Here is a 17,601-nt window from a genome sequence, read left to right as displayed (position 1 = left end):
CAAGAACCAGCCTACGACCAGGAGATCTGCTTCAACCTCTCTTTCTCTTTTTAAAAAACATGCATATGGCAAAAAGTCCAAGGTCACAGTTTGTTGGCCTGCAAAACGGTTTGTTTCCCGCAGCAGAAGCCATTCCTTCTCTGTGTTGGTTGATGGCCCCGCATGTCCATCGCGAACATTGGGGACAACACATCTTTGTCTTCCCAACGGCCACTGCTCTCCGTCACCTTTGACCCAAGAAAAACATCTCCCTTTGTAGCTCTCCGCAGCATCTAAGCACTTCCCCGATCTCACAAAGGACATAAAGGCAGAACTTAATCTCTCTCCTAATTGACAACAGCTTGAAAAAGATGCCAGAATTCAACATATGGGCCATGGAAACACATTTCAGCTCAGATTTTTCCTTTAAGCTGTTACAATATGCTTTATAATGTAACCAGCTAAAAGGCTGTTAACGGTGCGGCATTTTAGAAATAATGCATTCTCAGGATTTCAAATTTAGAGGGTTTATTTGAAAACATCCTACTCTCCACTGTATAAATAAGAGGCAACAGCATGACAAAACGTGTCAGAACGACGGTTCTTGGCGTCTAGCAAGATGATCTTCGCTTTGCATCACGCTCTAGACTGATGACTTGGTTTTGGAGAACGGAGGGAAGCTGGTTCCCGCTGTCTGATAAGCTGCCACCTTCCCAGGTGTCATGCCCCTGGGACATTTCTCCCATTCGTTTGTTTTGTCTCATGACCTGGTCGGGCTCTGGGCGATTCTGGGCTAGCCAGAACCATCCAGAAATGCTAGACCTTTGCCTCAGATCTCTCGGATGAATACAGAAAGTACCCCGGGTTTATAAACAGGCAGCAGCTGTGGGGTGGGAAGAGGCATTCATGATCAGAGACTTCCAGGATGCGATGAGATCAAGGAATAAAAAAGCGGTAACAAAATAACAGGAAGCTCTGCAAATTCCGTAAATAACACTTGAGGCAAATTACAGAAAACCACAAGATCAGCAATCGTATGAGTTTAAAACTTCAGGAAAACGCTTCATATAAAAAACACTTCCTATACTTAGAACCAGACAAAGGGGGAAAATGTCAAAGGTATGGGCAACAATTTGCCAAATTAGACAAATTCCTGACCTAGCTCGGGTTTCACAGAATACTTCACTGGTGCATGACTTTCTCTGTGTCCGTATGATCACTTTTGCTGGAAAATAGGTTATAGAGACTATGTTTTGACTAATACATTCGCCTCCACACTTTAAACCCATGGGTTGGCAGTTCCTGGAAGACCCGATACAGGGATCGGCGTCGGATCTGCATTCAAATTCTGCTGCGACTCTTCAGCTGTGTGAGGTTGGGCACACTCCTTCACCACTATGATCTTGGGCCTCCCAACAGCTAAAATTGGCATCAGAGACAGCTGTATCTAGCTGGCAGGTTGCTGAAGGGTTTACATGAGGAAGCAGGTGGCGGCCGAGGCCCAGAAAACGTTAGTCTTCCTTCGTCCACCGTTTGTGACCCCAGGAGTGAGAGCGCCTGCTTTGAAACCAGGACCACAAGTTCTTAACATGGTGTCCACTGCACAGTCCTTCCCCCTGAAGCCAAACAAGGCTTTCCAGTGAGTAACTGCACCCTGGGCACTCGTCGCCTTGGGCCTCTGTGGTCAGGAGCTCTCCCTGGGAGCCGAGCTGAGAGGACGGAAGGAGCAGGCAGAACGGGGGTCCCCCAGCTCCTTCTGAGACTGGCTGTGCAATGTCCAGCTTTTGCCACCAAACAACCAAAGTGATTGTGACCTTTCTAAAGCAAAGGCCCTGGATAAGGAAAACCCTTTAATAGAGCAATAAGGCTTCTGTCTTGCATCAGAGCCATAAGAAAATTCCTAGGATGGAAAAAATTAATTCTCAGAAAGAACTAAAAAAAAAATAAAAAATGCTTTTCATCCTATTCTGCTACCTATGCCTTTTTGTAAACACACCTGGACACTTAGTAGGCTGACTGCAATGTGCCCCTGCAGCCCCTCCCAGCCAGGGCTGGACTGGGGCTCGGGCTTGCTTTGACTGACGCAGTGCAGCAAAGGTGACGTTCAGCCTGGTCTGAGCCCAGGTTTGATGGGTCTCATAAGCTTCTGGAAACTGTGCTAACCTAACGGATGACAGAGACCAGCCTAGGCACAGCAGCCAGATGATCCCCAGGCCAGAAGGGCCTTACTGATCTATAGCTGAGTCCAGACTAAAATTACTGACACACAGGATCATGAGCTAGATAAATCGTCGTTTTAAGTCGCTCAGCTTTGGGTGGTTTGTTACATCAGAATAATTGTCTGATTGGCTGGTGACTGTGACAATGCCCCTGGGTGAGAAAACCTGGGCTCACTTGAAACTGGCCCCCAGAGAATTCCGTTTTAGACTTCGAAGCTTTGGCAGAGAAAGCTGTTCTGTGAGACAGCTGGGGTTGCCTAGTCCACCGTGTTTGACCTGTGCCAGGAGAAGAGCCACAAATAAGAGCTTGGTCATCAAGCATTTTATGTTGATTTCCTTATGTTACATGACAAAACATGTGAATACAGTCTCCTACTCCCTCCGCCTGCCAACCCTCTCCCCTGGAAGACCATCCCTCTCTCTTCTCTACCCACTCACACTCAGATGTCTCCACCTCTGTGTAATTTTGTGCAATGGTCTTCCTTTTCTTTCCATAAACAGTCCTCTAGCTTTCCTGGAAACCCTCCCATAGCCCAACTCATGGCAGTTTTTCCTCCTTTTTAACCAGTCAGGGCTGAGTGTGCTGAGCTCTCCGCTGTGGGCGTGTGGGCCGTGTCACGAGAACAAGGTACACCCAGGCCAGGTCCTTCTGGGGTGGGAACCGCAGGCATCACTGGTCAAGTGAGCATTTTACAGGGAAGGCCAGGGCACAGGGAGACTTTCCAAAGCCCACAGGCCAGCGAACTGACCCAGCCTGCAAAACCTGCTGAACCCTGTCACCTCCCTCATCTCTGGGCCCCAGAGCCTTCGGTGTACAAGCACAGGGCTCTGCAAGTACAGCTTCTCTTTCCTGCCCTAATCTAAAACGCATGTGCATGAAAGTCGCTATATTTTCTAAGAGAGAGAAACTGCCCTCTAACTGCTGTTGTTCCATTGGTTGGTTTTCTTTTCTCTTTTTATTTTATTTTATTTATTTTTTTATTTTAGTCAATGGTCTTTCATTGGAACAAAATATCAATAAAAGGAAGATTTTTCTACTCTTGCATTATAAAATAAACACCAGATTTTTATGGGAAGAAGACAATACAAGGAATGAGGGAGATGCAATGTTCACAGGAGTAAGAAGAACAGAAACCCACGTAGGAAAAAAGAAGAGAACCGTGAAGAAGCCTGGGGCAAACTTGCCTTGTGTGCTCAGAAGCCGCCCCCCCCGCTCGATGTTGAAGGTCCTGAGCCCCTTCCCTGGCGATTCTGAGGACCCAGGGACACGCTCTGCAGTCAGGTGTGAGGCTGTTTGCCCAACAACAAAAAAGGCCCAGAGCCATGCTGGCAGGGCTCTTAGTTCCCACAGCCACATTCCATCCATTCTCCTGGTATCTGCTGAGAACTGGCCACGGGGTGACTGCTCGCTGGGGGCACCTCAGCACGGATTCACTGAGTCGGCATCAGTTGTTGCTGGGCCTGAGTTTGGCTCTGCCATTGGGGAGCCGTGTGTAATGCTGTAACCTCCCTGACCCACACTTTCCTTGTTGGAAGTGGCGGCAATAACAAGGGCAGCATGGGGCCCAAGGGGAGGAAGCCCCTCCTGCAAATAAGATGAGGCTCAGGAACCCTCCGATGGCCTCATCGAGGTTGCATGGTTACAAGATGGCAAAGGCTCCTGGCCCATGGGGACGTGCGGGTCTCACCGGCCCCAGCAGGGCCCCTGACACCCTTTCCTTGGTGATGATCTCCAAATTCCACCCCTGCTGCATCTCCACCTCTGACTTGGCACATGGAGTGGACCAGCCTGGACCAGCCGGTACTGCATGAACCCTGTCTTCCCTTGGACAGCACTTCCTGCCACCGGCCACATCACAGCCTCTGGGCACGTGGGCCTCGGTGCATCTCAGCTGTTTTCCTGGTTTCTGTGGGCCAGGAAAGTTTCACATTGGTTTGTCATGTTACATGACAAAACATGTGAATACAGTCTCCTACTCCCTCCGCCTGCCAACCCTCTCCCCTGGAAGACCATCCCTCTCTCTTCTCTACCCACTCACACTCAGATGTCTCCACCTGGGGTACTGCATGAACCCTGTCTTCCCTTGGACAGCACTTCCAAGGGAAGTGCAGGGTACTGCTTCTCTGAGCTTCCTCCTCCTGGTTTCACACTGCTTCTCTGAGTTTCCTCCTCCTGCTGGTACTTCCTTCTATACGCTCAGCCCACAACCTCTAATCCCCGTGACCTGCCAGGCTAGGCCGCCCACACTCTTACCCAGTCCACTCTGAGCTCCTTCTATCCCCTTGGACTCAGAGAGAATCTCTCCCTCTTTCAGGAAAGCAGTCCTGCTGTCATCTGCACCACCATAAAAGGCAAAACGAGAAAGAAAATTATGTATATATAGTTCCCTACCAATATGTTCCAAGATCGCAAGAAATACTTCACTTCTGCTCCCGTCTCCTCAACCATAAGATGAGAATTTCAGAACCTCCTGCTAATGGTAGTGGGAGACTTAGAAATGTTGTATAACCATCCAGTGTCTCAAATTCTTTACATGACTAACTGGATTAATCCTCACAACAGCCCTGCTGGTAAGCATTCCTGATCTCCATTTTCTCGGGGTGGAAACTGAGGCACAGAGGGGTAACTAACCAGCAGTGCTGGGATCCACCCTAGGCCATTAATCCCTGCAGGCGCTCAGCAGGTTCCCCTACAGGCCCAGGGAGCCATCGTCCTGGAGCGCTGGACTGGGAGGGGGTGGCTGGCCGGTGTCCTGCGAAGGCTGGAGTGGGGCCAGCCTTGGCCTAGGATGCAGGGAAGGCACATGATTAGTCCCCAGCCTGCCCCCAAGGCTCCCAGCCGGCCTCCCCACACTCCCTCCCACTCAGCAGCTGAGGAAACCAAGGCTGGGGAGGAAAAGGGGAAATGCCACAATGAGAGGGTTTGGGATGGGGGGCGGGCATCTTGGAAGATGCCTTTTGAAATGTGGGCATTCATGTTCACACATCCCACACTCTTTAGATGGAAACACTTCCTCAACTGTGCATTCTGTTTTTAAAACTTCACCCTGAGCCCCAGCGAGGGGATGGTGTAGGGAAAATGCAACATTTTTGTTTGTTTCTATGCTTCTTGGCCTCCTCAGACCTTTGGGCGGTGGCTCCCAGTTTGAGTTGTCACCCATCTATGCCGTCTGGGAGAGACGATGCTAAAGGCAGGGCTGTCGGCTGCTCTGCCGCTCTCTGAGCCTGCACAGCGCATCTGCCCGGGGAGGCCCCTTACATGCCGCCCAGCCTCAGGGAGAGAAGCCAAAGGCAAACCTTAACGCAAATAATTCCACTTCTCACGAGCCGCTACGACCCGGAACAAGAAACAGCCGAAGCTAAAGCTCTGCTGTGTGTGGGAGGAAGGAGGAGCGCTCTGCCTCCCTCAGAGCTCCCGGCCTCAGGTGCGCCTCTTGGTCCAAGAGGGCTGCTGGCCTCAGTCACGACATCCCGCTTACATTCCAGACACCAGACATGGTGCCTGCCTTCTGAGGAGGACTTCCTGGAAGTTCCTTCCATCAACTTCTTCTATTTTAACTTAGTCACAGGACCACGCCTAATCATTAGGGAAGGTGGGAGGTGGCGTGCTCTGGTACATTGCCGATCTGAATAAAACCAGGCCTCAGTTACTAAAAAGAAGGGAAAGAACGGACGATGGGTAGGCAAACAGCAGTCTCTGCCAGCTGCTCTCTGTTTATGGGAAGTGACTCTGGTTTTCCATTAACAGGAGTGACAGAAAGCGTCTTTAATAATTACACCAACATACGAAAGTGAGTCCTGGTGCTAAGAACACATATTCGGCGCAGGTGGTCTGTGCCAGGACCAAGCTGTGAAGGTGGTGCCCTGTGACTCGTGTCAAAGTGTCAGTCTCTTTTCTCGACAATTCTGCTGTGTGTAGCCAGGAGGACAGGGGAAGCCCCTTACAATTTTCTTTTCTTTCTTGCTAAGAAAGCCTTTAAAAATCAGATATATTTTGTGGGGACAAAAACAACAACAACAAAAAACACAGAACAGAGCAGAACACGTATGCTGCCAAGGAAAAAGCTCTTGCTAAAGTGGAAATCTCACTCTTGAAAATGTGCCGAATGTGCCAGCTGTAAGTTGCGAATGTTATCCCTGCAGGTGAAGGCGAGTCGAGGGGGCTCTGACGGCTCTTTCCCACAGGTCCCTGTTTGTGCCCGCAGCGGCTGGAACACGAGGGTCAGGCGGCTCTCACACCTGTCGCTCTGCCGCCGGGTGACTGGCCGGCGTCCCCGCCTCTCCGGACCTTCGTCACCCGTTTCCTGGCCCCGGTCACACACATGGATGGATGTGTGACTAAACTCCCACACTCTGACCAGCGCACAGCAGGTGTCCTGTGAAGGTCAGGTTCACCTTTCTGTATCAAGTGTCAGCTGTGTCTACCTGTGGTCATTTAGAAATCTTAGCCACAGGCGTGTTCTCACATATCTGGCACTTTCCTGCTCGGAGAGGCTCTTGTTTACAGAAATGGTGCCACTGTGTAGAGATGCTTGTAGCCCAGAGAGCCCTCGGACCTCAGGAGCTTCTGGTCTGTGGGTCAGCTGGGAGGAAGCAGAGGGGGAGAGGGTTTGGGGGGGGGGGGGCACTGACCTGCCTCCGATCAGCCCAGCACCTCCTCCCTCATTCCCCCCAGCAGCCTTGGAATCTGTCCCCTGGCTTTCCGATGAAGTACTTACGAAGCATGATTCCTCTGCTTTTTCGGTAAAAGAAGTTCCCACTGAATAAGCCCTCAGAGATTTTACAATCGGGTGACATGTGCACAATAAGCCGTGAAAGAAATGACGGCTATTGTGGAGCTAAATGATCCAGCACTCTCCTCCACTCCGGGGGGAGGCAGCTGGCCCCTGCCTAGCAGACTTGGTTTTCTGCGTGGAAGAAAGGAAGTCAGTGGTACAGAGGGGGCTCTTTGAAGTGAGCACAGCCTTTCAAACAAAGGCAGAGCAGAGGGAGCCCAAGTTTCTTGCACAGAGTTTACTGGGTTTTCTTTGACATAAGGTGTCTAGGGGAAGCCTCGGGCCCAGCAGACAGATGGGCAAACTGAGGCTAACCAGAGAAAACGGACTAGTCCTGGCCACGCAGCCAGGAGAAGCGGACCAGGCCAGGAGCCTGAGCTCCCCTGCCTCGGGCTGGGCGTGACCTGACAACAGGGATCCGATCCCCGTGAGGCTCCCGGGCGAGGTTAGCACGGGGCACACGGCACTGTCTCTGCCGGTGGGGAAGCCGAGGAATTGGGTAAAGGACGGGGTTCCACCCCTGGAATCGGCCCTGGCGCTGTGTCTGTCCCTTGGCTGGGCTTGGGTGCCACCTCTGGGAGGCCGAGCACCTCTGAGTAGAGGCTTGGCATTAGGTGTGTGGGGAGCTGGCACCTAATATCTGGGCTACAAGCATCTCGATGCAGCTGGCACCCCCAACCGACTCTAGGTCCCCAGCAAATCCTGGAGCTGCTCTGGCACGTCTGTCGATTCGATGATGCTGGGACTGCGCTCCCAGCCAGCTGTTGGGAGGCACACAGCAAGGGGCATTGCTGGTCAGACTCGGCCTGCTGCACCCCACCCCGAAGCAGTTTTCCAGAAATGGAGACGCTAGCGAGTTGGAAGAGTGTGGGGATTTGACCAGAGCCTTGCCATCCTGATGGCTGTGCAGCTTCGGGGAAGTCACTCTGCATCTCTGAGCTTGGGCCCCCTCCCTCTCCCCACCCCTCCTTGTTACATTGCTGAAAGGATTAAATGGAGGCGATCATCGGAAATAATTCCTAGCACAGAAATGATGGGTTTTCCCCAGGCGGAAAAACATTATTTTATTTTCTTCAACAGGGTTCTTCCTCCAGGCCAAATTCATACACACACAGACGTGATTCATAGTCTGAACTGGAGAAAACCCAGAGAAACCACCATTCTTTGTCAAATGCCTCATCATTCACCAGACATCCACTGAGCAGCTACACTAGGGGTGTCGAACTCAATCAGAGAAGGGGCCAAAATCTAAAATCCAGCCTAAATCGCGGGCCGAATGGTTTACTGAACAGTTATAAACTGTCATTGTGATGGAAACACAGCGGAGTGCAGTGATGACAGCGCGGTGCGGGCCACATTGCAAGGCCTGGCGGGAGGGATTTGGCCCGCGGGCCTTGTGTTTGACACATGTGAGCTACACTGTCTAGGTCCTGGCTGGATGCAGAGATCAGCCAGCCTCGGGCACTGCTCTGAGGGTGCTTCCCATCAGGGGGTGTCTGGTGGCCGACTGTGCTGTGAGAGCCCTGGGTGTGGGAGGCAGTTCCTGGGGAGCTCCTGCTCTCTGGAGGCACACCGCTTCTCCCACGGGCTATCCTGTTAGAGCCACAGCGCTGGGTGCTGGGTGCTGGGTGCTGGCTCGGCTCAGGACAGGGGTGAGAGGCCGCGAGGGAGTGGGTGCCTCTCCAGGGCTCCTCCGTCTCCAGCAGGCAGTGCCACCCGCTGCCCAGCCTCTGCTTACAGAGGCAGGACCTCACGGTGCCCCCCGGGGGCTGCTTCTGCAGCCACACCGTGTGGAAGGGCCTGAAGCAGACTGCACACGGCCTTCATGCCCCGTGCCAAGTGCCGTCTGCACGTGTTGCAATAAGCTGCTCACTCTAACAGCTGACGATGGAGGAATCGTTTGCAGATGAGGGACAGGCCCAGGGGGTCCAGCACACAGACCTCAGGCTGCCTTGGTCCCTGCATGTCCGGCCCGGCCCAGCTCAGACTTGCCCGGCCTTCAAACACAGCGTTCTTCATTCTTGAATGTCCAGGGAAGCACTAAGCATGCGCGGCCTCACAGAGACCTCACTGTGCTGGGAACCCGTTCCGCGGTGGCCTTTCAGTTTTTCCTTTTACCACCAACAGAAGAGAAATCAAGGCTCTGGGAAAGGGGCTCGCAGGGCGGTGAGCTGGGATTCTGACCCCGGCCCTGCACTCCTGGCCTACGCCCTCTCCTCTGGAATGAAGGCGACGGTCATGCGGTCTGCCTTGGCAGCGCCTTTCGGAAAAGAAGTTAACGAAGGCTGTGGAAACACTCGGGAAGGGTGCATCACGCATGGATAGCCGTGACTTATGATTTCCAAACTGGTATCATGTACATGTTAAAATAGCCAGTAGAGCCAACAGACATGAAAAGATACTCACTGTCACTCATCATCAGAGAGATGCAAATTAAAACCAGGAGATATCACCCCACTCCTGCCAGAATGGCTGTCATCAAGAAACCAACAAACAACAAGTGCTGGTGAGGACGAGGAGAACAGGGAACCCTCGTGCACTGGTGCAGCCACTGTGGAGAACAGTATGGAGTTTCCCCAAGAAATTATAAATGGAGCTGCATAATGACCCAGGAATTTATCCAAACACTTATCTGAAAGACTATATGCACCCCTGTGTTCACTCCAGCATTATTTACAACAGCCAATATTTGGAAGCAGCCCAAGTGCCCATCAGCAGACGAGGGGATAAAAAAGCGGTGGTACATTTACAATGGAACACTACTAAGCTGTAAAAAAAAAAAAAAGGAAATCTTACCCTTTGGACAGCATGGAGGGGCCAGGAGAGCATTATGCTCAGTGAAATAAGCCAGTCAAGTCAGAGAAAGACAAGTACCAGGTGATCTCACTCACATGTGGAGTCTAACGAACAAAATAAACTGACAAGCAAAACAGTGACAGACTCAGAGAGCAGGCTGACAGCTGCGGGGAGGTGCTGGGGAGCTGGGTGGGAGTGGGGTGGGGGTGGAGGGGTTGAGCAAATATGACACACGAGAGAGAGAGAGAAAAACTCACAGATACAGATAACATCGTGGCGATTGCCGGGGGTGCTGCGGGGGAGGTGGAGGAGGGTAAGGGGGGGACACATGGTGATGGAAGGACAGTGTACAGATGATGTGTGTAGAATTGTGCACCTGGAACCTGTATAATTTTGTTAACGTGTGTCACCCCAATAAACTCAATAAAAAAGATAAAAACAAAATTGCCACCCGAGGGTTGTAAGCAGCTTGTCCGCTGTAATGCGATTCCTTTCTCCGGCGTGAGGAGGCCCCACTCCCCCCTCCCGCGCTCCTGCAGCATCGCAGTCACTTATTTTTAGTTCTCTGTGGGGCAGACATTTCCTGGTCACATGCTATTTCAGCTCGGACTTCCAAACGGCTCCAGTTCACACACAGAGGGTGCTCCTCCCCCAGCACTCTCCCTCTCCCTCCCACCCCCATTCCAGGCCTGAGCGTTCCCTGTGGGCCCCACAGCCACGCAGACTCTCTGGGGGACATGCTGAAGCACAGCCAGCCTCGGCTCTACCTGTTTAAAACTGTGAGCAGCTCTGTTCATGGTCCATCTGCAGCCAGAGTTATTTCAAATGTTCATTTACCAAGAGCAGCAGCCATTTCCAAGCCTGGGAGCCCCACATGTAGGCAGCCCCGGGGGAACCTGTAGTCCCGGCCCAAACCTGCCATGGTGGGCGGGACCTCGTACCCAGCACCTGCCCCCACACCCTGAAGTGGGAAGACAGGCCTTTCTGGAAGGCTGATGGCGGCTTCCAGCTTGTGGGCGACTAATAACGTGACCATAATTATGCTCAGGCCTTAGCTTCGGTTAGGAGTGTGCGTATCAGAAGAGGCACCATGTGCTGAAATGCTCCCCTGGACCAGGTCTTGTCCAAAGGGCTTTACGGATGGTGACCACAGGCCCTCCACATCCAGGTGCCTGACCCCATCACCACCTCATGGGGAGGAAACACAAGTCCTGGGGTCAGGCCCTCGCCCTGCCTCTGCAGCGGTGAGTGGGGCAGCTGGGGCTCGCACCCGGGCGGTTGCTCCTGATCCTGCCTCTCACCTGGGCAGCTGTGCCAGGTCATTCTCCTCCCCTTGGCCTCTGAGGGTGCTGGGAAACCCTGTGTGTCTCCGAGAGTGACTGAGGACAGGAGCCCCATCCACCCGACTTGAATGTCTTCAGGAAAATATTCAATCTTTGCAGATGGATAATAATCCAAGGTAATTGTTACCTAAGCCAGGTGTGTACTGTTTATTTTTTAAATGTTTAAAATTTTTAGAGAGAGGAAAAGAGAGGGAGAGAGGATCAGGATAGAGGAGGGACTGGGGAGAGCACACTCCCTTTAAGAACCTCTGGCCTGCCCTAACCGGTTTGGCTCAGTAGATAGAGTGTCAGCCTGAGGACTCAAGGGTCCCGGGTTTGATTCCAGTCAAGGGCATGTACATTGGTTGCGGGTACATCCCCAGTGGGGGGTGTGCAGGAGGCAGCTAGTCGATGTTTCTCTCTCATCAATGTTTCTAACTCTCTATCCCTCTCTCTTCCTCTCTGTAAAAAAATCAATAAAATATATATTTTAAAAAAGGAACCGCTGGCCATGCAGCAGACTCCCTGGGTTTCAGGACGCTCCATTGGCCTCACAGAGAGGCAGAGCACAGGCCTCCTGGCTGCAGAGCTGGGTCGGGAAGAACCCAAGATGGCCCGCCTCATCTGCGTGCCATTCCTTTCCCTTCCAGGCTGGAGAACTGGTATGCAAACGTCTGGACCAGAGAAAAGACGGCTCTGGGATTCCGGGAGCCTCCGCTTGGCTTCCAAAGCCCCCAATACGAACGCACGAGACAGGACTCGGACGACAAACGTGCCTGAGTCACACGTGAATCACTCGGCACGCTCAGTGTATCTTCACAGCAGTCATTTTCTAAATATTTGCAAAAATGAAATCAACAGTGGGTAGGAAGCCAGGGGTGGCTGCTCCAGACGTCAACAGAGGGAAGCCCCAAGATGCTGGCAGAGAGGTGGCTTCTGGGACAGCGACATGGGCAGGAGGGGTCCCGCTATGGGCTGAAGCGCTATCGGGTTAAATAAAATGGGAAGCATGAGCAACCTGCTGCAGAAAAGATGGAAACGAAGGAAAAACGAGGGCAGCATAGGTATTTACTGAACACCTACTATGTGCCCAGCAGGTGCCACGTTCACATAATCCTCAGCAAGTAGATTCTATGACTCCGGTAGGGAAACTGAGGCTCAGTGTGGAGCGGTGATTTGTCCAAGGTCACAAGTATCATGTCCTCCGAAGATTTTTCTGGATGCTCACTCCCCAAGGGAGACTCTCACCCCTGCACACGCCCGCCAGGGCCCTGGAATGAGCTCCCCTGCTCTCTGTGCTTTTAAAGCATGTCTGTCCCCTTCGTGGTATTGGGTTCTTGGAGGCAGCGCCTGCATCTGCATCATTTCCATATTTCCACACCCAGTGCAAACCCTACACGGAGTAAGCTCTCCTGTAGCATCTGCTATACGACATGCTGAATCTGCTGATGGCAAACCGTACATTTCCAGTGTGGACTACAGCTACACTACACCTGATGCAGATTCTTCACAAGAAACGCCGGTGGTGACCCTGGCCTCCTTCGAATTTGCCCAAGAGTATCAGGCAGGCCGGGGTGACACCCAGCCATGTGGGTTTCCACACGCCTTCCAGGAGCAAGGAGAACCCTTCTTTCTCCCACTCCGTCCCACAACTACAAGGTAATCTTATTATTGTAGTTTGTTGTTATATTAATATATATTTTTTAAATATATTTTTTATTGATTTTTTACAGAGAGGAGGAGAGAGGGATAGAGAGCTCGAAATGTCGATGAGAGAGAAACATCGACCAGCTGGCTCTTGCACACCCCCTACCGGGGATGTGCCCGCAACCAATGTACATGCCCTTGATCGGAATCGAACCCGGGACCTTTCAGTCCGCAGACTGATGCTCTACCGCTGAGCCAAACCGGTTTTGGCTGTTGTTATATTTTTTTAACCCTTATTTTACAGATGATCAAACTAAGGCTCGGGGAAGTATCTGCTTTATTAAAAAAAAGAAGCAAGTGACCAAATAACCTCATGTTAGAGGGTCATGTCCAAGAGGGAAAGTTTGCCTAACTATGAATCAAGCAGGAATGGGGAGGCGAGGGAGGGAACCACAGAAACCCAAATGGATCCAGGCACACCCCAGGCTTGACGCCTGAGGCGCCTGCAGAGAGCTCACTCCCTCACCACCCACCCCCTCCCCTGCCCCGTCCTGGACTTGGGCCTTCTGAAGCATCAAAAGGGCTACTCACTCTAAGATTTTCATCCTCATATTTACTAAGACAAGAAAAATTGTTAATATAATTTTCAACCATTTCAAACGAAAGAATATATTACTGGAACTAGTGGCAGTCTACTTCAGAACAGACCCAGCAAGTACCTTGACTCAAACCTGTGTCCCTGCACGGGAAACACATGGTGTATGTGTTTCTCCCCAGAGTGCCCTGAATACCCTTTTTTGGCCTGGGAAGGCCCCCTCCCAGGTTACTCAGGCATGCCTGCCACCCACAAACATTCCCTCAGAAACCCCTCTTCTCACACACCCCAGCATAGTTTTAAAAGATCTCTGAAAGAAAACCAATGAAATGCACCTAAGCCATAAAACAACAAAACCCAAAATAAACTCCCTTTAACACTTTCCCTCAAATATTTGCAAATAATTAATTCACTGTTAATCAGTTGGCAGTTACTCTTTTATACTTTGTAAATATAGACAGACCAAGTTCAGTCGTTTTAAGTGGGCCGCTGCACAGCTAGGAGGCTGCTCACCGGGAGGGGCTATCTGGCCAGCAGCCTTGTCACCGGGGCCTGCCGCCCACCGCCCCTCCACCCACATGGCCTCCTTCGCCCCTCTATCGGGGTCGCCCTGCCGAATCTGCTTGCCAGGAAGGCCGAGGGGTTTCCAGTGAGTCACCATGAGCAGGTGGTGACTGGGGGCTGGGTGCTGCGAGAGCCACCCCCCGGGTTATATTTAGAACGGCACAGAAAATCCTGGCCTCTGTGGTTTCCACCTGTTCCGATGTCGCCACAGCAGCCCCACTTCTGCTTTGTGCCTCTTCCTCGCTGGGCCCTGCCCTGGATCCCGTCTCCTGATGGTTCCAAAAGACCCCTGGTGGCCCTCGCTGCGTCCAGCAGCCACCCTCTCTCCCGGCATAAACTCCTCCACAAGCTCCACGTGTCCAAAGGGACTTACCACGGGGCCCCGACTTCGCCAGCAGGGGCTGTCCTCGGTTTCTGTTCCTAAACCTCAGGGTCTGCCTAACCCTCGTGTGGGGATTTCTACCTGAATAGGGCATAAGCATGTGACCTGGTATATCCAGCTTTTCAATAAGCATGTGATCTGTATATCCAGCTTTTCAATCTCTGGCCTCTTCTGCCTAGAATCGTGGTTCTCAGTCTCCGGTGATTTCCAAAGCCTCGATGTTCCGGCCACACCAAAAACCCATGAAATCCATCGCTGAGGAGAGAGGGCCCCCAGGCACCAGTGTTCTTCAGGAATCCTCTGTACTTTCAATGGGCGGCCAGTGTGAGAATCAGAGTTCTCAGGGATCGCTGCCTCTTCTCCACACACACCCTTTCTTCTTCTAGCAAGCACCTACTCACCCAACAAGTCCCTCTTGGCATTGGGAAAGCCCTGTATCTCTGAGGTGCTGTGCCCCACCTCTGCTCCAGCCTCTCTCTCTCCACATCATTGTCTAGCTCCACCTGACTGCTACCCCTGCCCCAGCCTTGGCCACCAGACTCGAAGTTCCGGTGGCCATTCTGCGGGATCCTCTCCATAAGATAAGACCTGATCCCCTGTGAATGTGGGCACTTACTTTACTGCTGATATTTGAGACATTTCTGGGCTGATCTATGTTGGATCACGAACTCCTTCATTCATTCAACAACCAATGGTGATGCCTCGACTCTCTGCTCAGTCCTGGGCCCCACACGGCAGATGAGAAGATGGTGGGGGTAGAGAGAGAAGCTACCACTGACACAGTAAGACAGTCTTTGTCTGCCAGGAGCTTGCTGCTTCCACCATAAAGGAATAAGTTACCAGCATATAAAGAAGAAATGTTGAGAAATGCCCTCTTAAATGATAAACTTGGAGTGTGGTGTGGCAGAGGACAAAATGGCTACTAGCAATGTGCATTTTCTACTTCTTTCGTACAGAATCTTTTTGTTTTGTTTGCATCTGCAAATACACATTTAACAAATTAGATTTCTCTGCCTCCCTTACAGCGTGGGGGTAGCCATGCTGTGCGGTGCTGGCAAATGAAATGCAGCTGGAATATGCCCGGGAGCTGCAAGAAATATGTGCTTTCCTCGTATGAGCCCAGCCCTTTCCGCTGTGCTGCTTCTGCGTCTCCTTCCTGCTTAGAACAGGAGGAGGAGATGGCATCCCTAGGCATGAAGGCCACAAGCTGAGAACAGCCGAGTAGAACTGCAGATGGAACCCTGGGCGCTGATGGCATACTGGCGGTCTCAGCATCTCCTGCAGACTTCGAGAAGCATGAAATTTATTTGTTAAGTTACTGCCAGCGGGTTTCTGTTGCATACAGTCCAACTGCCAGGACTGGTGTGTGTGCGTCGGTGCAATGACAATGGGCTCCCCGGGCTACACAGCCTCAGAATCCTCCCCTCTAAAAGGGGGCTGTAATATTCATTGTTATGAGAGATCAGAAATAATGTACGAAAATGCTTAGAACACAGCCTGGTGTGCAGTTGGCACTCAATAAATGTCAGGAATCGTCATTCTCATTTCTGGCAAGCTGTTCCTGCCCATGAGGTCAACCTGTAAAATTCTAAGGTGAGAATGGAAAGCACAGTTACATGAGATACTGAGGGGCAATCTGTGTCAATCTGCCAGGCACACTGAGAGACACAGCCAGACTGACATAATGGGAGCGTCTCGAGATCCCGGTCTAAACAATAAAATTAGATTGTAAATTAATTAAACAAGATTTAACTTAAAATCCAGTTAGCACCAGATTTATAGAAACCTGTTTTTCTACAAATTGTGTTAGAGAAACCAGCAACAGAACCCTTGTTAGCAGCCGTATCTATTGGTTCATTCTAGTTTCACAGCAACCTCTGCAGGCCTGACAGATGACCCAGCTCTGAGTAGCACCCCTGACTCCCAGCCTCAGCTTAGCTGGGCCTGCTAAGCGCCTTGGAGTACCCCATTTGGATACAAAGAACACCAGCTGGTCTGCATTGTGGCTAGAGGGGGTCTCAGAGAGAACAGAGTAAAGGGGAAGAAGGCACCCCGCTCGGCTGAGCCCTCTCCATGCATTATCTCACCACAGCTTTTTCTGTGTGATAGGCCTATCTTGCCCATTTGGTGGATGAGAAACTGAAGGCTTGCAATGGCTAACCAAGGTCTCTAAGACAGCAAGGCTTGGAATCACAGTCCGGTGGGGACTTGGACCCAGGTATGCTTGCGTCTGAGCCCTTGTGCCGTCTGGGGTGAAGGGTCCAGCAACATGCTGCTGACAAGGCACAGGAGGGCGGGATGACAATGCTCCTTTTTAAGGGCTGCTGGGCAAAGGAAGATCTCTATTGGGAGCCTTCCCAGCCATGGAGAATGTCACAGAGATAATTAAGGGACTACATACTGCCTTAGTCAATGAACAATACATGTTAATGGTTATTGTGGGTTCTGTTATAGGACAAAGAAGCAAAGACTCAGCGTGGAGATGTGTGTGTGTGTGTGTGTGTGTGTGTTTGGGGTTTTCTTGTGACCAATATGGTCTTTCAAGACTTACTGTTCTCCTGGTTTGAAATGCTTTCTAAAGCTCTTGTGGTTAAAACAGAGTTTAAACGGCACTGGCACTGACGCACCACATCCATTTGAAGTCCCCGGGGAGACAACCCGGGCTCATTTCGTACGGAAAGCGCTCTATAAGTGTAAGAGGATTACTTGGCCTGGGGCTAGTTCTTATATAAACATATTTTCACTTTGGTTTTTCAGTGGAGTTTCCTAAGTAGCCTCCATTCAATTCCAAACTCAACAGAAACCGCTGCTCAGACATGCTTTTCGTTTAGATACTATGCATTTTTTCCTTTTTCTTTTTAACTTAGAAACATCCCATGGAGGATATACTTTCCAAGTTTCACTTTAGGAACCAGAAGAGAATAGTTGAGGAGGACGAAGGACGGAAATAAAGTAGGCTAGACCTTCCTATACCTCCAAACTGTCAGGCACTGGCCAGAACCGTGGGCCCTGGGCCCCGTGGCCCTGGGGCTACTCACCATGGTCATGGGCGAACACCAGCAGTTGCAGTCCCACCAGCATCTGAGCCAGCTCATCGTAGCGGCCACAGTGCTCCCCGGCTCCATGGGACACAAAGACGAGGCCCCTGCAGGGGAGAGAGGGGAGCTGGGTCAGGAAGGCGGTAGGTCGTGAGGCTGCAGCCAAGCAGTCCAGAGTGTTCATGACATCACAAGTCACAGACCAGATGGCAGACTACAAGCATCAGTGAGTGAGAGGGGATTGCTCTTAGAACGCTGATCGGGGTCCCACAGAATGGAGTCCA

The 17,601-nt window shown here is 51.6% G+C and overlaps 1 protein-coding gene across 3 annotated transcripts in view; it reads right to left on the bottom strand.

The window, feature by feature from the left end:
- Positions 1-17,601, bottom strand: part of MGLL (monoglyceride lipase) — a 95,092-nt gene that overhangs the window by 37,549 nt on the left and 39,942 nt on the right. For all 3 annotated transcript variants that reach the window (XM_036419905.2, XM_045574621.1, XM_036419904.2), the window contains exon 3: positions 17,318-17,424. In XM_036419905.2, coding sequence (XP_036275798.1) covers positions 17,318-17,424 — 107 coding nt within the window. The remainder of the gene's footprint in view (positions 1-17,317; positions 17,425-17,601) is intronic.

Source organism: Pipistrellus kuhlii, unplaced genomic scaffold (genome assembly GCF_014108245.1).
Source record: "Pipistrellus kuhlii isolate mPipKuh1 unplaced genomic scaffold, mPipKuh1.p scaffold_m20_p_6, whole genome shotgun sequence".
NCBI classification, from domain to species: domain Eukaryota; kingdom Metazoa; phylum Chordata; class Mammalia; order Chiroptera; family Vespertilionidae; genus Pipistrellus; species Pipistrellus kuhlii.
The sequence above is the reverse complement of the archived record's forward strand: the minus strand, read 5'-3'. Positions and strand labels throughout refer to the sequence as shown.